The 22,972-nt window shown below is 43.3% G+C and overlaps 1 protein-coding gene across 7 annotated transcripts in view; it reads left to right on the top strand.

The window, feature by feature from the left end:
* The window catches only part of NFATC1 (nuclear factor of activated T cells 1), a 110,156-nt gene that overhangs the window by 47,957 nt on the left and 39,227 nt on the right, over positions 1-22,972 (top strand). For 6 of the 7 annotated variants that reach the window (XM_050970827.1, XM_050970830.1, XM_050970829.1 and 3 more), the window contains exons 6-8: positions 573-713; positions 15,695-15,750; positions 16,974-17,106. In XM_050970827.1, the coding sequence (XP_050826784.1) occupies positions 573-713; positions 15,695-15,750; positions 16,974-17,106 (330 nt within the window). Of the gene's footprint in view, positions 1-572; positions 714-15,694; positions 15,751-16,973; positions 17,107-19,712; positions 21,125-22,972 lie in introns of those variants that run through there. The other variant, XM_050970833.1, reaches the window with a different exon arrangement.

Genomic DNA, 22,972 nt, shown 5'->3' with positions numbered 1-22,972 from the left:
ACAGTTGAGGGGGGAGAAAATTTATGCCACAAGAATACCAGATTCAGTTTACATGATCCTGTGTGCTTGAGCACTCAGGTTCATTTGGAAATACTCTACCTAAAGTGTGAGCTGCTGCTGGATCACAAGGGCCATGGCTGCTGCTGCTACAAGACAGTTTGCAGAATTGACAATAGGGTGTATGTTGGCAGAAACAAATTTTGGACATGCGTGATTACCTTGTCATGTGTACCTTGTAAACATACAGCATATAGAGTGAGAGGAAATTATTTAAAATAAATGAATTTCTGTTAAAATATGCTTTCTGATATAGTACATATCAAGCTGAGTTCTAAAACACTTGTTCTTTGTGAGTCTTTGAATCTGTACTGCTGTTTAACACTATTGTTTACAATCAAAGCACTTGAAAATGAACCATGTTTCCTGTAAACCTTGTGACCTTTCTTTGTTTCTGTATCAAACTCAGCTTATCTTATGAGGGTAAGCATTAAGTTACTTACTAATGCAGTATTTACTTTTTTGTGTGTTTGTGGTTGCCTTTTTTTTTTTAAATCTTCTTTATAACTCTCCAGCTCAGAGATCTGCCCAAGAACTGCCTCTGGTGGAGAAGCAAAGTACCGACAGTTTTCCTGTTACTGGAGGGAAAAAAATGGTACTGACTGGTCATAACTTTCTGCAAGACTCCAAAGTCATCTTTGTGGAGAAAGCACCAGGTATGTCTTTTCAATCTAGACTCCAATCTGCCTTCCCCCCCACTGCGTTTGTGTCAAATAATGAAAGCACAAATATGGTAATGACATTTTCTTCTGCACATAATACGTTTTCCATGTCACTGGGCAAAGCTGAGGAAAGGATCTGAGCCGTGCCTAATGCTGAGGTTTCACACTGTGACAGCTGTAGTTACAGGTAGACAATAGAGACATTGAAAGTCAACCTTTGGCATTTGGCATTTGTTTATTGCAGCAAATCATGAGTGTAGCAAGCAGGACCTGTGAGAGAGGTTTGAAATATCTGGAACCATGGCCCCCTAAAGCCTGCAGTACAGTGCATCTTCTTAAACATTTCTGTAATTTGTGCTGCTGCAGGTGTGTGTGCACCTGTGTCTCCTGTGGCATTTACAAGGTGCTGGCTGAGGAGGACTTGGAGCACACACATTCATTTGGAGGTCAGGTTTACCTCGAGGACTGGGGGAAGGTCTGAACACAACTTCCTCTCGTCCAGCCCTGCTCCTGCAGTGCTTTGGTTGTTCTCCTGGAGAAGAGTCACAGGCCAGGCTGAAACAGGGAAGATGGCATGGAGTGGGAGCTGGGGCTGGGGCAGGCTGTGCCTGCAGGAGCGGTGGATCCCAGGATGACAGTGCCTCATGGGTGTGAATGCCCCCCACGGGAATAAGCGGTGGCAGTGGAGCTGGGAGTCAAAGTCAGGCCCTGAAACCAGACTGCTAAGGATAGTTCTGAGTCTTGTTTTGGAAAGGGTTTCCCTGGCGCTGGCACAAGCTATGAATTCCTCAGCTGCCGGCTGAGCCCCCCCACCCCCACCCCGAATTTAAAACAATCCTGGGCACTCCTCAGGCCGCTGCACCAGCTTTGACACTGCGCCTGTTTAACCCTTTATGCCACGAGGTTCCCACGCTGCTCTCCTGCCCACGGCCCCTGCCGGCACCACGGGAGCTTGGGCCATGGGGCAGCATGGCAGGGAGAGCAGGGGAGGCTCCGGAGACAGACACCCAAGTCTTTGGGCTTAGCAAGCTCAGGACAAAAGCAGAAGACTCCCCAACAGAATCCTGGGTTCATGAAGTTTAGGTTGCCAAAAGTGCCTGGGCAGAGGTAATGCCTTGACTTCTTGGGAAGAGCCAGCTGGCTCATTTCTGTGAACCCCAAGCAGTGCAGCACACACAGTGGGGATGTGGCTGTGACATCAGCAGAAACATCCTTTTTGTTTCCTAAGAAAGTTTAAAAAAAAATAGTAAAAAGGTGGTATTGCAATTGAAAAAAAACTGAATTCTGTTTTCTGTGTTCTCCCCAGGGGGGAAGAAAGTTAATGTCTACTTTACTTTAAACTTCCTTTGCTGACCAGAACTGGGTTAGTGTGACATGTCAGGAATCCTCAATCTGTCTCATTACAAGAAGGAAACCACAATAAAGGGTGCCTTCCTTAATACTCATTTCCTTTCCTCTTCCTTTTTTGAGCTGGAAAATTTTAAGTATGGCTTTCTGAAGGATCGTGATTGTGTTGCTGTTTGCTGTGTGTGTTACCACTGCGTGGATCTGAACTCTGTCTCCTTGCTCCTGTATTCATATACCACATTAGGTACACTAAAAGCAGGATATTCACTGCACAGCTTTCAATCACAGAATTTAAGGTTCTGCCTTTTTTTAATAGTCTCACTGTACATTTATTGCAGTTGCAGGGCAGTACAGCCTGCAGAGGCTGAGCCCTTAGAGTCAGAGTGTAGCATCTCAGGGAGCTGCAATAATTGTGTCAGTGGAAATGACACACAAAAAGCAAAGCTGCTGGCTAATCTGGGCTGAGCAATTTCTAAGGCTTCCATGGTTTGTGTGCTACGCTGCCTCACACAGCTCGGAAGCAAACAAGAGCAATGTATCATTACCTTAGTGGCAGACTGCTCTGGCTGGATTTTTGAACAGTCACTGTATTTAATGTCAAATGAACAAGCATTAGCAGCCTTCACTTTTGTAAATCAGCATGGGGTGTTTCTTTCCCTTTCAGCTCTTGAACATCAGTGAAAGTAGGTCAAGAGAAGGAGCACCAGTTTCTCTTTCTCTTAGAGCGCTGGTTATGAACCTCTGTGATTAGTTGGAGACATTCATTAGTTTTGCTGCTGTTACAACTTTTGTTTTTGAATTTGGAATGTTAATCACGTTCCTAGTAGGTAGCAGCCAAACACAGCTATTACAGAGTAATAGATCAAAGTAATAGATCGTTGTGCTCATAAAGAGAATGTATCTTTTGTATAAAATTTAAATATTGTGCTGCATCAACTCATGTCTTCAGTCCTTACTCAGGCAGAGTCCCCAAGCTGGGAGGGAGTCTCCTGGAGCTTGTCTAATTCCTCCTAGTCTGCATACTTAATTGGATAACGAAAGGAGTTTGAGAAGACTTTTTGTTTGCCTTTTATTCCCCCAACTTTCCCTAAGTCTGCTGAGTGCATTGTGGTCTGCTGAATGTTTTTCCAAGCATGAGTCCCAGGCTTTCAGTCTTCAGGGCTAGCCCTCAGCTGTTGTAGTCTCTGGAGGAATGGCATTATCCTGGCCTCCTTTGGTGGGGGAGTCAGTCTGAGCAGTGACTCATACAAGAGGGAATCCCTGAAGAATGATCAAATCAATCTTTCTGCAGGGGCGGCAGTGGCTTCCTGCTTTTAGCTTAACCCCTTGCTAGCTGCTGTTCAGCCCAGAAGTGTATGACAAACAAACTTTGCAGCCTTGCAACTGAGTCTCACACAAGGAAAATGAGATATCCAGGGGGTGAAGGCATGACACTGAAAGAGCCACAGGAGAAGCACTGTGAGGACCTTCTCTAGAAGGAGAAACCCTCATGGTGAAGTCAGGCAGCAGGCACACCTTTGATAAATAATGAGTGTTCAGAAGTGGACTAAAATTTGCTCAAGATTCTACAGTACCATAAAAAAGTTCTTACGTGTTGATGGGAGGCCTTATTTTGCCAGATTTTGGACAATAGTCTGTTGCTTGCACATCAGACCATATTTTCCAGTGATGAGCAATGGTGTAAAATGTCAAAGAAAGCTAGTAGTAGAGAAAATGCAAATGTTAAATGTAGTTTGAGAGGTTCAATTCACTTCAAATTCTGAATTCTTTTAAATTCAGAATTTCCTTAGACTGGTGAGTCCCACAATGACTTTGATGCTTAAAAATTACACTAATAACTTTTTTTTCTCATCTCCTTTCACTTTCTGTCTCTCTTTGTAGTCACGCATTTCTCTTCCTGAGGTTCAAAAGTGTCTTGTGCATGTCATGGTTGTTGAGTGCCGCGTTGAGGATGGCCAACACCAGTCTGTCTCTCACCAGAAGAATCAGTACTTTGTAAAATATTGAAAAGTCTGCAACTCCTTACTGGCCAGGTCCCTTGATGTCTGTCATGTAGGCTGGGGGTTGCTGTGGCAGTAAGGTGTGCATTTTAGTTACAAAAGTAGGTGAAATGAAATTGGTGTTTGTTAGTTATGGCAGGAAACGTTTGGCTGGGAGGGAAAATGCTTCCTGTTAACATGCTCATCTGCATGGGTCATGATCTGGAATTATAAAAAGACTGATTTAGTTACTTAAAATTTTAAAGCTTTTTATTTTATTTGTAGATTATAAATGTACCAGGCAACAAAAGTCTTGAGGGAAGTTCAGAAAAAGCAGAGATGCTTGAAGAGTGTGTTTTCGGATTGCGTATCTATCAGCAACCTTTTTTTGATAACACTTTCTGCAAACACTTTTCAAAGCTAATTTTTTTAAGGTAATGAGTTACTAAACACAAAGGGCCACAAAACCCTAACTAACCAAAACAACCAGATGCTGGCTCTTAGTATATCAGATTATAAAAAATAAAAAACTATAAAACTGTTTACTGCACTGAAAAAATCCTGGTTTTCATCCCTCAGTCCACAAAATGTATCCTGTAACTGATCAGTGAAAGCTCAGTGATGAGACACAAACCCAGTATCCCAAGGGATAATGCACAGGAAAATGACGGGGTTTTATTTTTATTTGCGTTATGGTAAATTATGGACTATAGTTCCTGGCACGCTGTAGGATATTTTGGGATAAAAAGAGTGTTTTGGGGGTTAGAAAAAGTCTCATATTGAGATCTGAAATAGTTAATCTACCCTGAAAATCCCTCCTTGCTCAAAAATCACTCCTTCTATAGCTTTTAACACTGGAACTAGCTCAAGTATTTCCAGACTTCACAGATTTGGCCAAGTCTAGACATACCTAAAAGATCAGGTTAAACTGATGAAACCTTTATAATCAATTTGTGACCTATGGGCAGAAATGGTCATTGGATGTATTATTATTATTTTTAATTATCATAGGGCTGAGTTGCCACTAGTTAAGTCAGAGCTCCAAACCCATTTCTTTGCTTTCGTGCTTAGTGAAGAGAGCTCGGAGCAAGGGTTTTACAGAGTGAAAAGGCAGAAATGTAACACCCAGCTTCACTATGGGATTAGTTTCTCAAATAACACTGACTTTGGTACTTTGACTCTGGGCTGTTAATGTTGAAGGCCATTTTGTCCTAGTCAAAGGCGGTGTCTAATCTTCCCTGTAACAAATGCCCCTCCCTGAAGATGCATCGCTCTCTTTGATGGACATTTGTAGTGTTCACAAAATGTCTGAGTAACTCCAGCCTTAGAGACTTTAATGATTTTGAACAACTTGTTAATTACTCAGACTTCAACAGTAATCCTGGCACCTACACAGTTCTGCAACCTGATTGCATAATATCCTAGCTATTGTACCCAAAGTCTTTGACACTCAAAGTTCCTGAAAGATGGTGAAATAAACCACCTGTAAGTAACATTTCCTCCAGGGATTTTTCTTTTTTAATATTATCAAACAATTAGGAAGCTTTCCAGATTTAGTTATTGCTTCAAATTCTTCATTCTGCTATTGTTTTTATTTTTTTTAATGGATTGTTCTGTCAAAACTGTTCCTCCTCCCTGCTGAACAGGTTTTCCTCTTAGAACATGAAGGTGTTGATGTGCAGTAGTTCTAACTAGAGCAGATGAAAGATAACTGGGTGAAATCACTAATACAATTTTATAAAAATATATTTATGCCAAAGGAAATCATAACTCTCTGTGAATATTTCAGATGGAAAAACTTAACAGTTTTTCTCCTGTTAGATGTGTGGTCAAGCTCAATTTTTGCACAAGAAAAATGTGATACAGAAAAGAAGGAAGCTAGATGAATGTAACTGTCCACTCTAGCACTTCACAGGTTTTTTGTTCCTCTCAAATTTCTCTGTCTCTGGCAAATACTAGAATCAATCAGTTGCTGCCTTAAGGTACAATTGTCAGTTCTATAAATTCAGTTCTGTTTCCCACATGTTGGTGAGCAGGATTTACCTTGTGACATGGCAGGTAACTCAAACACAGTCCTTTAGCTTCAGCAAAACATACATAAAGTTCTGGAAAGTCATATGTTGACAAAACATTTGAGTCACATGTGAATGGAAGGGATGTGTTGAGGAAGCATGTGGGCTTTTTGGTTTGACTCAGATACACTGTGGAGCTTAGGGTTTGGAGTCTGTTCTGACGTGATGTGATGGGATGGTGAGATGGGTGACCTGAGTCTTGGCAGAGCTTCACATGGTAAAAGATCTCACATTCTCAGAGATCTTTCCATTGCTCTTTCCATTGCCAGTAGCAGTTTGGGGGGCAACTGGCCAAAAAGGGGTCATGTTTCACACCAGTAATCATACTGTAGCTCACGTAATAAATAAGCAAGTGGCAAGACTCTCCTTCCCCCTCTAGTCAGACAGACAGATACTACTTAATTTTGTCTTTACCTGTCTGTTTATCCAAGTTCAGGACACACGTTCCAGTTGGCAGTGTGCAATTGCATGCTGACTCATGCGCAGTGAGGTTAAAAATTCGGGAAACTAGATAAACTGGAAACTTCAAAGGCACACAAGTTGGGAGCATGGAGTTCATGTGAAGGTCACTTGAACCTAGATCCTAGAGATGTATTGATAGCTGAAGGGGTTTCTGGCCACTGCCCAGAAATAGATATCCTTAGGCGAATTGTGTCATCAGATTCTGGAGTCATTTGATGGTGGAACCCTTTCACACGCATGGAGGAGTAGTGATGCAGCTTGTAGGAAATGTCAGCACGTTTCAGTTTTTCCTGGCTGTTTAGTCTAGGGAATGGTGAAGACAGAGTGGGACAGCAGCCATACACATGAGATGGTGTCAGCAGCAGCAAGTCTCATCCAGGGTGTTGCTCTCACAGTGAAGAATGAGATCAATCAATCACAGATACTTACTGTGGACAACAAAGAAATAAGGAATAACCACATGGTCTCAAAAGTCACTTGTTAGAGTAATCCTGTAATTTTTTTATTTTTATAGAAAATACAGTTGAATGCTTCAAGTTCATTCTTTCATGTCTTCCAGACTAAGTGGCTTCAAGCAGCTGTATCTGTGAAATCAAAGCTTTGTCTCTGAACTTTTACAACTAGCACAAGATTTCAAATAGTTTTTACTGTTGCTGTTCCAGTAGGAGTGTCTGTCCAAATACACAGGAATTCACAGCCCTTACAAGAAATCTGAGAGTCTAATGAAGTGATCAGTGCCTAAAGACAGTGGAGGAAAGAAGTATGGTAGGTTGACCTTGGCTGGCTGCCAGGTGCCCACCAAGCAGGTCTCTCACTCCCCCTCCTCAACAGGACAAGGGGGAGAAAATAAGATGAAAAATCCCATGAGTCAAAGTAAAGACAGGGAGATTGCATATCAGTTACTGTCACAGGCAAATTGGGCTCCACTTGGGCAAAGCAATTTATTGTCAATTAAAAATAAGAGTAGGATAGTGAAAAACAAAGGTAAAACTGAAAACCACCTTTACCCCTGCCTCCGTTCCCAAGCTCAACTTCACTCCTTCATTCCTGACTTCTGTTTCCTCTCCCTGAGTGGCACAGAGGATCAGGGAATGGAGGCTTTAGTCAGTCCATAACAGCTCCTCTTTACCATTGCTTCCTTCCTGTACTGTTCCCTTGCTCCAGTGTGGGGTCCTCCCATGGCAGACAATCCTTCATGTACTGCTTCAGCATGAGTCCTCTCCACGAGGTTCTGTCCTTCAGGAAGAGCCTGCTTCAGCGTGGGTGCCCTGCAGCCCCACAGGCTGCAGGGGAAATCTCTGTTCTGGGTGCTGGAGCACCTCCTCCCTCTCCTTCACTGTTGGGGGGGTCTGCAGAGATGTTCCTCTCACTTATTCTCACTCCTCTCTGACAGCTGCTGCAGGTTTTTTTGCCCTTCTCAAGTATGTTGGCAGGGAGGTTCCACCAGCTTTGCTGATGGGCTCAGGTTTGACTGGCTCAGGGTCCATCTTGGAGCCACCAGGAACTGGTTCTGTCAGACATGGGGGCAGCTTTGGGAATCTTCTCCACCCCTGCAGCACAGCCACTAGCCAGACCTTGCTGCATAAACCAATACAAGGGGATGCCTACAAAGTTGTTTGGTTTTGGAGGGAATGCCTGCCTCTTTTGGAAAATGACAACTTGTCTCTTGTTGCTTTCCTGACATCATTGGTTCGTGTCTCAGATGGGTAGCACAGGAAATGTAGAGAGAGCTGAGGGAAGAGGAGGAGCGTGTTCCTTTTAAGTCTGCTAAAGAAGATTACACCTTCAAGGTGGAAGAAAATACAATGACATTTAAGACAGGAATAGAGAGATAGATTGTTTCCAAAGTGTTCCTTGTTGCTGGGATGCTGATGTCAAGGCAGAAAACCAAAGAATAGAAGTAGGGACCTCTAAAATTGAGCCTGACCTTCTTGGACAAGAGAAACAAGAAAAGGGACATGAAGGGGACAGTGAGATGGAAAAAAAATAAAAATGCTCTTCAAAAGTATCTGCCAAAAAGTCACAAGGAGTTGCCATAATGGGAAGTTTCTGGAAGTACAGAAGTTGCAGTCATACAGTTGAAGTGTTTGTGTCTCAAAAAATAATGAAGAAGGAAGATTCAAAAGCATTTGGATCAAATTTACATCTTAAGATGAGAAATAACTAGAAGTAGCTATAGTACAGGTGGTGGTGTTGGCATCCAGCACAGAAGTAGAGGAAAAGAATTGTTCATGGAAGAAAAATTTGGAACTTGATTTAAACTGGCTGTGAGGTTTGTTACTCCAATAGTCTGAGAAAATATGAGACAGATTAGACTGAAGAAGATGGACCAGGAATATTTTACTCAGTTTCAGCTGCAGAGTCACAGGTTCAGCCTACTAGAGTTTCCCAGAGGAAAGTAAAATTGTGAAGACAAGGAGATGACGTGCATGTAATCAAAACCAGAGTGAAGTGCTGTCATGACTGCTGGTGGGTGGCTGTGCTGGGTGTGCTTTGCTTCACCTGCCTGCTCTAGAGAGATTTTTCGGGGATGTCAAGCTGCAGTTTTACTTGGAAGTTGTGTGTCTTAGACCTGGAATTACTTAAAGTTATTAAATAAAACCCTCAGACCAATGATAATTTGAATAGGGGGAGGTGCCAGAGAGCACAAATTGCACAACCAGCTTCCATTCTGCTGAAAATAGTATCTGGCAGGTCTTTCCAATGGTTTTGGCTCAAAACGAACCTCAATCTGTCAGTTGTCAGCACTATGCCTCCTTTTAATTACCTGGACTAAAATTACAGTTCATTTGCAAACACTGGAACTCAGAATAATTGCGTCTGTTAGACATACTGTGGTAAAAGGCAGCTAAAAAGGCCTCACCACTCAGGCAAAGTGAGTCCCTCAGCTTTTGGCTTGCCTAGCTGAGCAGCCAGAGAGGAAACGCGTGCCTGGCGCTGACTCCAAAGTATGGTAAGATCCATTTTCGGCTGGATTTTTACACCTGCTTGCTGCAAGACATTCACATTGTTAATTCAAGGTACAGAAGGGAGAAAAAGTAACTCGAGAGTATCATATTGATGGCAAACAGACCTAAGTCTACATGGCACTCAACTCAATACTGCAAAAATGTGTAGCTGAAGGAGTGGACAAAATACATATGCTGCAAAAATGCTTATGAGAAGACACCAACAAGTACAGCACCTTTGATGTGGCAACAAAAATAGGTCAGTTATTCCTGAGCCCAGCCACACATGGACAGAGGCATGCCAGAAGGCATGCCAGGGATGGGGAGAAAAGGTGTGGGGAAGTCTCTGTAGCAGCACAGTAGGCTGTGAGGAGGGCAGAAGAATGTCTGGGGGACTTCCTGGCATGGAAGAGGGAAATAAAGTAGGTGAAAATCAGACCAGCTGAATGGTCTCATAGCAAAAGTGGTGTAAGAGCAAAGAATAGAGATGAGGGTGGCTGGAGAGACAATCAGGGACAACATGCTGGGCAGTAGGCAGGCCATGGCACCAGCTGGAGCTGCAGCAGGAGGTGGAGCTGCTCTGAAGGTGGCTCTGGGACTAGGAGGCATCTCGCTGCTCACAGGTCCCTAAAAGGCTGAGATCTCAGGAGAGCAAAGTGCCACTGAGGAGATCAAAAGGAAGGTTCTGGCCACTTACGATTCAGATACTTGCTTTCTACTAGCACACACTATTTCTGAATGTTTCATTGCTCTCTTGCCCCATCTTCTCTGTACATCCCATGTCAGACTGTTTGGCTGGTGTTGGTTCCTCCTTAGTGCCTGACCTCTGTAAATGTCTTTTAAGATGTACACCAGTGTATCAGGATAGTTATAGAATTCCACCTGCTTGGTGGGATCCCCTTCCTTGCTAGTGTCCAGCTGGGGAGACATTGTTTGCAGCAAGACAGCTGTTGGACCAGCTGAGAAAACTGCCCTGGCTGCTTGTGGTATCCTCAAATCCAAAAGGCTGGTGCTCCTGCAAAATCTGACAGCAGTACACTCATGCCAACCCATAAGTGCCAGCTGGTGAGATGGTGCCAGTGGGTCGTGCCCAGGACTGCCCTGGGGAGTGTTGTTCTTGAAGCAACAGAGCTTCCTCCTTGCCTCTTTCATTGCCAGTCCAACTTGCCCTTCCCCTGGAAGCAGATGGCATCTCTGCAGAGAACTGGATCACTCTTAAGTCTGAATTATGAGACTTTGCCATAGTCTTCATCCTCTTCTTTGCACAGAAACCCATCCATTCCTTCTGAACATCTTCACGGATCAGTCCTCTCAGTGTCATGAGGGCACTCACCAGGGGAGAAGGGTAGCAGTGCAAGTTGAAGGCTTTCAAATTCTTAGTTCCTCAGGGATTTAAATATGCATTGTTAGAGCCAAATAGGAGGGCAGACAGCCTTTGCAGAGCACCTCAAAGTGACTTTGCACTGCATCTGTGCCCTGCCTGTTGTGGACATGTTAAAGTAATCTGGGCTGTAACATAGGAATTATTGTTCAGGGTAATCTCACAACACATTAATCAAGTAGTGGGTTCCTTTGGGAGGGTAGGGCTTGTTTCACCATTTTGCTTGGAATATATTAATTTAAATACAGATTTACAGTGCAGCCAGTGCAGTCAAACTGTGTTGAAGCACAGACTGGAAGAATACAAAATGTACCCTGTGTATAGGCAGTGAAATCCTAGATAATGTCCATTCTTCTTATATCTCAAGTGAACACAGGTCCACTAAAGAATATAGACCATTTTAATCTCCTGTAGTAAAGTGGAATCACTTAAATATATCTGAACATTCCCATTATGCCCATTTCATAGAGGCAAGATTTAAGTGGTTGCCAGATGTTATACCCTCCTGAGATTCCTAGCTTAGGGTTTTTTGCATTTGTATATTCTTCCCCCTTTCTGCAATCCATCATTTTGGAAAGTTATGCTGGTGGTTTGATTGTTTTGAGCTTGCAAACCCCTGACACTATGGTTGCAGTTCCCTGAGACACAAAGGTAAATCCAAACCTAGAAACCCCAGGGGATCTCTCTGGATGGGCAGTGATGTGGGGAAGATGCTACAAAAATGTCTTTGGAAAGTCTTTACAGCTCTTTGTGTTGCTCTTCCATGAGGAACATTTGTATGCCATGGTCTGCAAGGCTCTGTGGGTGAATAACTGAATCTGCTAGATTTACACAACTACTTTTCAACCCTGCTTCTGTGTTAAAACAGACCTTTACAGTGCCTTTTTATGTGGAAATCTTGTAGCTGGGTGTGGTGGGGAAGCCGCTTGGTGACTCATACTGCAGGGAATTCCCTGATGAATTAGAGTATTTTTACTTCTGGACTTGTGCGCAGTTTCCTTCAACGCTGGAGCGAGCGGCCGATAAGAGCAGGCTACAAAGACCCATTCACCGTTCAGCTACCCCATGTTAAACTGGGTGTTTATGCCTTGCAGAGCTGAAAATCCAGCCCCCATAACCTGTGGGTTCACAGCATTTTCGTCATTAGCAATCCCAGGTGCTTTGAGTTTCACAGTGACAAAGAAAACAAGGCAGAAGCGGATGGTGATGAGGCACACACGGAGCAGGGATGGCTATAAATAACAGGGATGGGTCTGTAAATGTCAGGCTTCCTGACCAACCTGGTGTCTTAGCTGGCAGTAGTGCTGATGGCCACCTGTCAGCACAGCCTCCAGCCTTTGCAGAACGGGTGAGAGCAGCTTCTCCTTTCCCCATCACTGCTGCTCTCTTTGGAGGAGGAGGGATTTGAGGGTCATTCATCCAGCCCTTGCATGGTTGCCCCTTGAAGCCTTGGCTCTGTCGGGTTAATGGCTGTTGCTGCTGGCAGTGAGGGAGCAGGGCACTCCACCAGGGACTCTGCAGGGCTTCTGCCCTGCCGTCTCCTGTGCATGGGTGTTTCAAGTTTATTTCCATTTGGTAAAAAAGCCCTCATAAAACGTAAGACACCAGTATAATACCTTGACCCAACTTTTTAGCTATATAAAGAACTGTCTTTCTCTTCAAAATATTGCACTATAAATCTTAAAAACGCCAAAACAAAGCCAGGCATTTGGTTTGGAGAAGACACTTCTTAGTAATTCATAAAAGTAAATAGTGAAATGAAAGAGAATGAAATAAGACCTTTGGAAAAGCCGTTTTCTCCCTTTTCCTTCATGCCTCCTCCTCTCCTTCCTCTCCTGACTCCATCCCCCCCCCCACCCCCCCCCCCCGTATAACAACTGCCCATTTGGGTACGGTAATTCCAGAGAGCAAACTTTAACGGGAATGCCTGAAATGTGTCTGCTTCAGCTTTGTGTTATGTCTGTAATTTGAATTATTTGCATTTTGGAAAGGTATAAATTGCTCTGGTGTACTTGGGTTGGCTGGCGGCCAGGAGGGAGTTGCCTCGGGCCCAGACCAGGCTCGTTGCTGCAGATGTGGCAGGCGTACAATGGAAACTTTTGTGGGCGAGCAGCCCTCACTCCTCCAGCACACGCTGACAGGAGGCGGCATCCCGCCTGCTCGCCAGGCTCCCTGGCGGATGGGCACTGGGGCAAAACCATTTTCTCCGGCATAGGTGGACTATCTTGAAGCTTAGGGTTCCCACAAACCATTCCAAAGCCATTATTCCTTTTTTTCCCCTTTTTTTCTTTTTTTAATTTCAGCTGAACTGTTTAAACCTGCAAAACATGTTTACTGTAAAAGGTTGACGTAGTGGTCTAAGGTTTCCCTCCTGGAGCTGGTCCCAGTCCGTGGGCGTTGAGATTTCCCTCTTGGTTCACCAGACGTAATATGAGGAATTGTCTTTCTTTCTTTCTTTTTCTTTTTTTTTTTTTTTGGTCTCTTGCTTCATAACAACTTTTGCTCCCTGTGTTTTTTCTAAATGAAATGTCACTAGCTGTTAATGTGTTATCTGTTCCCTACCTCTTCTTTCTCTTTCCTTTCCCCTCAGTTGCCGATGGTCTGGACAGTCCCAAGGGAATTTCTTGGACCAAAACCCATATTGTTCTCCCTAGCTTCCAAAGACAAGCCATGGCTCTGGATTTTTTATTTTTCTAATAGTTTAGATTACAGCATCTAAAATATTTCTCAACAAACTCCTTTTGTCATCATAAAAATTTTAAAAATGCATAAAGGCAGCGCTGCATGAAATAATTGAAAGTATAGCTGGAGATGGACTCATTTTGAATTTTCCTGAAGTATCGTCAGGAAATAAAAAACAGAAACCTGAATCAGATCGTTCGTCTTGCAAAGCGCAAATTAAACATAGCAAAAAACCTGAACTTCTGGTAATCCATTTACAAAGGCAAATTGAACACATGTTAACTACTAGTCTGGACGTCTGTGCATTTTAAAAAAAACCAGCCCAGCAAACCCCTTCCGAAGCAGAAGTTCCTACACTTCACAAAATGTGTGATAGTGTCAGTGTTGTGTTGCTTTTATAGCTGATTGAATTGATTAGGGGCAGGGAGGGAGTGCTACAGAGGCTGGAGGTAAAGGAGGCTGCTCCCAGACAGGAGATATGTCCTGGCTTGCCAAATTTTGGTCAGGGTTTTCTACTGACAGCCCAGGGGAAGCATCTGTTGGATAAATTGTGAAGTGATCGCCAGTCCTCCCAAGAAGCCTACTTCAATTCTGGCACTCTCCAAAGGCATCGTTAAGGAGTCTCAAGCACAGTCTGGCTGCTCCTTCTCTCCCTGCAGCTGAACGTGGCAGTACCAATTAAAGGGATTCCTCTTCCAGCATCACAAGTAAAAATGTAGGAAGAAACTGAGGGTAGATCTGCTAATTGTTTTCCTATGGGAAGACCTGCCAAATTCACTGTGGTATTTGTGCTGCAGCCTTCTTGTTGTGCTTCTTTCCATACATTTAAGAGAAAGGGGTTTTGGACATTAAAACAGTCGCCAGGGATAGTCCCTCAGCAGCATTCCTTTCACAGTAGGACAGCTGTACACAAAAATATTATTTACAGACATTTGTAATAAATCAGGCAGTTCTAAATGCGTCACCTCCATCCTGGCCATGAAAGCAAAGAAGAAAGAAAAAGTGCCATTCACTCTTACCTTTCAGAGGGCTGCTTTTCTAAGGCAAGCCCACATCCATGTCATGAAGTTCAAAATAACTAATATTTGCATTTGCATGTCCCAGTGCTGCAATGAATGTACAAAAAAGATAAGTCTCCATTTCCCCTTCATTTCAGTAACATCTGACAGTGGTGGGACCTGTGAAGCTGCATGTGTCTCCACTGTCCAGCTTATCCAGCAGTCTGCTTATGGCCTTTCATTTGTGTTTTTCTAGGCCTGCAGAATGGAAACCTTACACTCTGTATTATTTTTCTTATTTCTTTCCTATTGAGGTCTGAAGATGCACGGAAATTAAAGCCCACCTTGTTTTCCAGTGATTTCTGTATCAGTAATGCGCAGGAAAAATGACCAGACAAAGCCAGTTTCTTTCAAAAGACATGTTCCCAGAAAAAGTTATAGCTGTGGCTTAAATCTATGTTGGCTTGAAAACAGAAATTCAGTAGATTTGGAGGACCCAACACACCACTAAAAGCAGCTCCAGAAGTGGGACTACTGTAGCTGAACAAACCCAACTTCAAAATGGAGTCTAAAGCTGTGTTTCCAAGCCTATGACCTTGCCTTTTGACCCAAGCAGCAGAATTATGACCAGCCAGACTAGGAGTATACTAAAATCAAATCCTGCATGGCTGAGTAGCTTCCTTAATGCTACTTTACTTTTTGTATTGTTTAATATTAATATTGAATATTACTTAGAGCCTAGGTAGTGTTCAAAGGGCCTCATAAGAAGCAGTATTGTTGTCTAAAAGTTCAGCAAATTGAGATGTAGAACAGTTGCATATTCTGTCCAGGCTAATGGCAGAGCAAACTCCCAGTGGCTCCCCCCTATCATGGTATCATGCGCTCTGGCTTGTGGTTCTTCCCTTCAGAAAAGCTGAAGGGGCTCCTTTCACAGGTGACCCAGATGGTCTCTTAGTTGGGCAACACTTTGGGCAATGCTTTTTGAGAGCTCTTTTTCACATATGCAGTGCCCCTTCAAAGAGATTGTTTTTGTGAAAGTTGTTCCTTTCTTGGCTTGGGAAAGGCAAAAAGGAAAGAACTAGATATCTTTTTCTTTTGTCTTTTAGATGGTCACCATGTGTGGGAAATGGAAGCCAAAACCGACAAAGAAATGTGCAAGCCAGTAAGTCTGCCTTAAATATTTTAACATCAAGATGAAAAATATATATTGCCTTCTCCAGCACTGTTACTAAAGAGGGATTTCCAAGGCTTTGGCTCTGAAACAGAACAAGTACTTAGGCCTCCCCTCCTGGAAATCTTTCTATAACGTGAGCGTGGGGTAAAAAGCCTTCACTGGAAGCTATCCCAAAAGTAGGAGAGACCATTTGGAAAATATTTTTTCATTGTCCAGGATGGGCCAGTTCCATCTGCTCATCTTTTGTCTTGCTGGGTCAGTTCTTTCCGCTGCTCCCAAAGCAATTTCTGATCATTTTCCTTGGCTTTCCTCTATCTTCAGCAGGAGAAACATGAGTCCCCTCACAGGAGATCAGCTCCGCATTGGAGAAGTGCGGCTCTCTCAGCCGTGACTCTAAGTGGGAAGTACGTCCACTATTCCACGTCTGCAGGAATATGCAATACTTGCAAAACTGCAGGCAAACAATTTAAAGATCTTGGCTGAATTCAGGCCAAATGCTAAGAAGAGAATTCCCTGGTTCTCTTTCAAAAAGCGCCAAGGGAGATTTTGATGGTCATAGCAGATTCACTGTGCATATGTCTGAGCCCTGATGCCCTAGAAGCTAAGTCATTCCTTAGCCCCATGCTGGAGTATTTGGTTTCTGGCAGGGGAAGATCATCTACACATTCTCCAGTCCTTTTTCATGTTGCACTTGATGTGCTTGCAACAGTGACTCTCCCATCCACAGAAGCTAGCATGCTTAAAACTCCCTGGGTTGTTATATAAAAATATATTTCACTGTGGAAAATGGAAATATTTGAGTAATGCTGTCCTAATGCCTTTCAAAGGAAATATTGTTAGGTTCAGATATATCAGGGATGACCTGCCAACCGAGCCATCGTGCTTTCTCCTGCTGAGTTAGAGACCACAATTTGATTGTGGGCCCAGATTCTTGACAGAGGCAGGCTGGATAGAGCCTTGTCCATATGCAGTATCATATTTGCTGTCCAAAGGGAAGAAGTGAGGGCTAGTGATTTTGTAAAGATCTGAGCCATGCTAAAACAATTTCCCTACTTCTAGAGTCCTTGGCAAGGACACTGGGGTTGGTGGGAAGCCCACCAGTTTTTCTTCAGAGAGTGTTTCTCCTCCTTCTTGGGCTTAACTTTTCAATACTGTTGTTCAGCTAGACTGTCTTGGTTGTGCCTTGACTTTCTGATTTGTTGCTTTTGCAGAATTCATTGGTGGTTGAGATACCGCCTTTCCGCAATCAGAGAATTACCAGCCCTGTTCAGGTCAACTTCTATGTCTGCAATGGGAAAAGAAAGAGGAGCCAGTACCAGCTTTTCACTTATCTTCCTGCTAATGGTAACAAAACAAATTCCTTATCTCTGCTAGTAAACGTGAGAGATAACGATCATACATGGTTCTAATAATTCTTTAGTAATTAGAATATTTTGGAAATACACCTGGTGCTATGAGAGTGAGAATAAATCAAGGAGAGCTGCCTTTGTCTCTGCTGCCCACACAAGAGACAGCCATTGCAGATTATTTCCATTTGCATTGGTGGCAGAGACCTCTTGAAACAAGGACTTCTGCTTTTGGGAGCTGAAGAGCCACAGCACGAACTCGGGTGTTTGTGAAGGCACTGAGCTCTCTGCAAAGCTGCTGTCAACCCTTGGTCTGACTTTCTAACCTCAGAGGGTAAATTGCATTCAAATAACATTTCTAAATTCACACCACAATATTTTCAGCATGCTGGGCTCTGAGCTGGAGGTGGTGTGTGGATTCCCTTTGCAGTCATCTTGCACCTTGCTGCCTTGCACGGGGTGAAAATTGAGATGGACAACGTGGGTAGAGATCGGAGTGCTCCATGTAAAATGCTTCATGGATGGGAAATATTCAGAAATGTGTGACAATTTTTTTTTTTTTAAACTTATATTGGTAGCTGTGAAGTGACAATAAAGTCACTCATGATAGCTGAATTCCAGGCAGGCTTGTATGAAGATTTTAATAGCTAGTAAATTTAGATTTTTTTTTTAATTATTATTTGAAATAGCTTTTTTTACCAAGAACACTGTCTGGGGGAAAGTAGGAAAAGAAGGGTGTTTTTTTATTGTTGTTGTTTGGGAAGCAAGAGGAATTAGAAAAAAAATAATAAGCTATGCTTTTTTTGTAGAGTTTCCAAGCAAAAGTAATCCTTCTGTGGGAAATGCCAACAAAGCAATATTGAAGTCAAGTCACATGACTTGAAGAGATATGCTCACTTTTTGTAGGTGAAATCCCATAAAGTACACATTTGGAATTTCACCCAGTTAGCATGCATGCACTTTTATTGGGACTGAAATTAAAAATAAGAGTACAGGAAACCTGACATGGCAACGGAGTGCTTATTGCATATGTTCTGTGTAGCTGTGCTCCACTGAATCAGCCTACTTATGCAAGCTTCATTCCCAGTGGGGATGTCTGTACATTTAAAGACTGTTCATCTCTTAAATTGGAAAGAAAAGGAGTGGTTATTCTCTTCCACAACACTTTCCAGCAACAAAAATCAGTTGTAGAGGCAATCAGGTATTGCCCTGTCACCCAAGTTACCCTCATAAATATTTCAGATTCGGGCCTTTTCTTACCTGCTGTTTGTTTATTAAGCAGCACCTTCCCCCAGCCTTTACACAGACCTTTTTTCACCACTGTATTCTAAACCCTGGGAATAGTGTGCACTCCTGCAGAGTTGGTTTATGATATCACTATTCTGTTTGGAACATTTGCTGTGAAGAGATGGGAATACATACTAGTGACAGCAGACTTAGTGACAACAGGGAACCAGCCTAGGCTTTATTCTGGAAAGACATCTTTAATTATGATAATTGTTGAAAACATTAGGAATCTTGTTTAGTCTGCTGCACCAATTTAAATTCAAGTGAAATCTTTTCATTTCAGTGTGAGGAAACCTGAAAGAAAAAATGTAACACCAGGGTAGGGTAAAGGAAAGCAGGTATTCCTAGTAAATATTCTTTCCATTCCATTTGGTTCTCCATTCACATTCTCTTAATACATATGTATATGTGCATGTAGGTAATTGAAAACCATGTTGTGCTTTGCAGCCTCTCCCATTACAGTGGTAAAAGTGAATGTGCTTCTGCAATCACCAGAATTAATAGTATAGTATGTTTTTATTATGCTTGTGTTGTAATGCCTGTGTTACAGCTGTAAGGTTTTGCCCTTCTGTGGCTGGTGTTTTTTTTCCATCATGCCTTTCGAAGATAGATACAATCACCTCTGCTGTGTATCTAGAAACCACGTACAGTGATTGAATCAGTCATTTATGCTGCTGTATTTCTAGGAGTCATTTTAGGCTTCATTTGATTTCAGTCGCAACATTCTTTTACTGCTTCAAGGCATTGTAGAAATCTGAAGTTTATCTCATGCAGAAAAAATTACCTGAGTCAAGAACCACTGGGTGATCAGTGTAAAAAAAGTAGATGAGATAAGCATGATTTTGGCCCAGGTAACACTTTGTCTGTTGTTTAAACAAATCCCACAAACAGGGAAGGTGGAGAGTTTTGACGAGCAAATGTCAGAGTGATCATGAAGTGTAAGATGTGGTTTTACACATACAGGTGGTATTCTGTAAACTGCTTCTTCTTCTTCTTCTTCTGTGCTTTAGGACTAATCAAATGCTGCATTTCAGTGCCTACTGTAGTTGTGCCGGTATTGCTGTGTGAGGGACCTTTTAAAAACTTCATGATGCACATCCGACATGTATTTTACAGCTCAACTGGACTGTGCCAAAGCAAAATACCAAATGTGGACTAAAGCCTAAATGTTATGTGAACCCCCTGGCTGTGCTCCTGGGGTGGGTGTGGGCACACGTAGAGCAGTGGGAGAGCCATGGGCTCGCTGTGCAGCTCCCACCCCCACTGCAGGGCAGTAGAGGGTTTTTCCTGTAGCTCCTATTTCTCCTCATTCCCTAGGGGAAAACAGCCAGTGGATCCAGGGACACGTGACCTCACTCATCCCACCTCCCATGGATGGTCCTATGGCATCTCCATGGAGTACAGCTCTGTGACATGCAGCCAGCACAAGCTGCCATCTCCAGCAGTGTTATTTCACCACCACAGGGCTTCTCCCGTGCTGCAGAGATGTGGCAGGATTGTACCTTCCCTCTGTTAGCTCAAGTGTTTGGCAGAGCAGGGACTTACTTGGTGAAGATGAGTTTCTGCTTCAGTAATAAAAAACTGCTGTAAAAATGAAAATCTTACTGCTCTGTAAAGGAAAAGTTTAAATAACAAAGCAAAACAGAATGTAGATGCTTCAAAAGAGAAGCCAAGGTCTTGAAAATGTGATTGCTTAAGTCTTTGGCTTGGGATAGACTGTAAACTTAAGTACTCATAATCCACTTTTAATTGAAATTTTGATTTACTGTTCTGCTAAATTTGAGCAATTCCTGTATCTTGTATTAGCTTATATTGTACAGAAATGACTGTAGTGTCATTTTTTTAGTGTTACTTCACTGATGCCTATCACTGAGCAATTGCGTATCAGTTTTGTCCTGGAGCCTGCAGCCTTGTAGGCTCTTGAGACTCCTTCACAGACATGCCTGGTGCAGAAATATAAGTAGCTTCCATACCATTCTGGCACAGGTGAATTCCTGCAGCTCATACGGTAAGTACTGATGCATTTTGCATTGCCACATCCCGTCAAAATTTGAGGAGAAAGGCTCTGGACCAGACACTGCAGTCAGGAGTCTGAGCAGAGCACAATGAGCAGAGCCTTGGATGTTCAGCTTTTAAAGTGCCTCACTGCTGTGGCTCCATGCAGGGGGCTCTGCAGCTCCGTTATGTACAGCAGAACATTCTGGAAAACCACGTTTCAGGGTTAAACTAACCTGGAGAATCTAAAGAAGAACACAGGCGTGTATGCTGTGATCCCAAATCCTGTCTTTTCATCTAAGAAAGCTGAAGGAGTTCTCCTGCTCAGAAGACTTTAAACAATGACTGATAAGGATTAGGTTTCTGTCTGTTTAGATTTCTTTTAAGTAGGTACAAAAAAAATAGAGGAAATGTGGTCAAGAACTTACTTTTGCAGATAGGAGTGAGCACTCTCTATGTTTTCTGTTATCCAACAAGTATTGATACCAAGAATGTTGAACACAGGAAAGTTTTCCTTTGAATTTTATTTAGACAAGTAGTGATATTTGACTAACCAAAGACAGGCTAGTTTGTCAAGGAAATATTTAATAAAAAGGAAAAAGGAAAGTTGATGTGTTTCTTCTACTGGAATGAAAAATACACTTTTGCAAAGAGTTGATGATAAAGTATTTCCAGTTTCTGTTTCTGTCAGGCTTCTTAATTGTCAAAGCATTATTAAAAGACCATTTCATTGCTTCTGGTATTTATTAAAATGGTGTTGATATTCTGGGTAACTTTTACTTTGAGGTGCGTTTCGCTACCCACAGGGCCAGATTTCCAACTGCACAGCCTTCACTCACAGATACAGCTTTTCTGCAGTTCCTTTGCCTCCCTGCAGTCATCTGCACAAGTCTCCGAGATGTTGAGCTCCTCTGAAAACCTGGCCACAGTGACTTGGTGGGGATGGAAGTCCTTTGAATCTGTGGGTGTGTAGCTGTGCTGAGAGCCTGCCTGCACACTAGATGTGCCTCAGTATTGTGGTTTACAGCCCAGTGGCACAGAAGTGAAGCTCTTAACATTGTAGAATAGAATCATAGTATATCTCAAGTTGGAAGGGACCCATAAGGATGATGAAGTCCAACTCCCCACTCCTTGCAGGACCACCCCTTGGTGTACATCTGAAAAGGGTGTGTGCTGCCCACGGCATATTTTTGTCAGCATTCTCCTGAGTTACTGCCTCTGCTCTAAAATTATCCCCTGGCCACCATACAGATGGGTATGGCTTTTCTCGTGGCTGCATTGAGCAGCCATGCCTCTGTTTCACCTCAGCCCTTCCACCCACACCTCACTCCCCAAGTTAAAAGATGACATCAGCCCCTTTAGCAGAAATGAGGATGCAAAGTGTTGCCACTCCAATGTGACCCAGTATGTGGCTTGTGCTGATTATCTCCTGACACCTCTCACCTCTCTGTATTCGTTGAATTTTCTTGCTTGAGGTCGGCAAAATTATTAGGCTAGTCCTTTATGCAAATGATGGGGATCTGAGGGAGCAGGGCCAATGCAGGGCCTGTGATGTGCAGGGACCATAACCTGTGGCTGGTACAATACCACCTCAGCAGTGCCTCAACAAGGGGGTGGAGCGTGGCTGAGTCAGGCCTGGAGCCTCGGACCTGCTGGAGGTGTTTTCATCCCCAGGAGCATCTGGACTGCTACAAAGCCAGCACATGGCAGGACAGGGCAACGGGGTGAAAGGTTGGCCCCAGAGGACTTTTATTTTAGGTGAAAATAGGAATCACAGTTATTCGTTTTTACACTATACACTGACACAGTTTATTTCATTTTGGCTACTCAGTGGCTGATTATTAATTTTGACATGTAGCAGAGTAACTAAAAGCAGGTGAGATTTTGTCAGAGTCCTGTTCTCATTAATGAAATCACAAAGTTCATCATCACTGGGTGTATCAGCCCCTCCACTCCCATCCAGGAGCCATGAGAGGTCTGTGGAGGAGCAGAGGAGGCCCATGTTGCACTCACCAGCATCACACTCTCAGGTGCTGGGTACCCACTGGAGCTGCATTGCCCACACTTCACCCAGGTGACATCCATTTTCAGCAGTCAGACAGCCCAGCCAGCCCCATCTGACCTGACAGAGAGTCTGTCTTTATCTGTGTGGAGAGGCAGATGAAAAACACTGCCTCTCTGTGGTGCTCCATCTTCACCTGGAAGGCTGGGAAAAAGCGTCACCTGTGTGATTGCCCTGAGAAAGGCAGGAGTGGACAAATGCTCTGTAGAAGCCTGTGCCTATGTCTGACCATCAGCAATGATCACCCCTAACAGTTAACTTCCAGTGCATAAAATAATCTTTTGTCAATACCTCAATTTTCAAATATTCCCCTTCAGATGAAAAAGCCCCCAGCCCAGTTCTGGTCATTGAATTCCTCTGCATGAGCATTTTGAGGACTCCTTACCTTGCTTTCCAGTGATTTCACATGCAAGCAGGGGAAAAGTCAGCACTGATGGCATAATGTTGTGTAGCATCATCCAAACAGACCTCAGCCCAGTGGATTTAACATCTGACAGAGGTGACATAGAAAGCCTTGGCT

Source organism: Serinus canaria, chromosome 2 (genome assembly GCF_022539315.1).
Source record: "Serinus canaria isolate serCan28SL12 chromosome 2, serCan2020, whole genome shotgun sequence".
Classification (NCBI taxonomy): domain Eukaryota; kingdom Metazoa; phylum Chordata; class Aves; order Passeriformes; family Fringillidae; genus Serinus; species Serinus canaria.
Note: the sequence above shows the minus strand (reverse complement) of the source record. Positions and strands in the feature narration are given on the sequence as shown.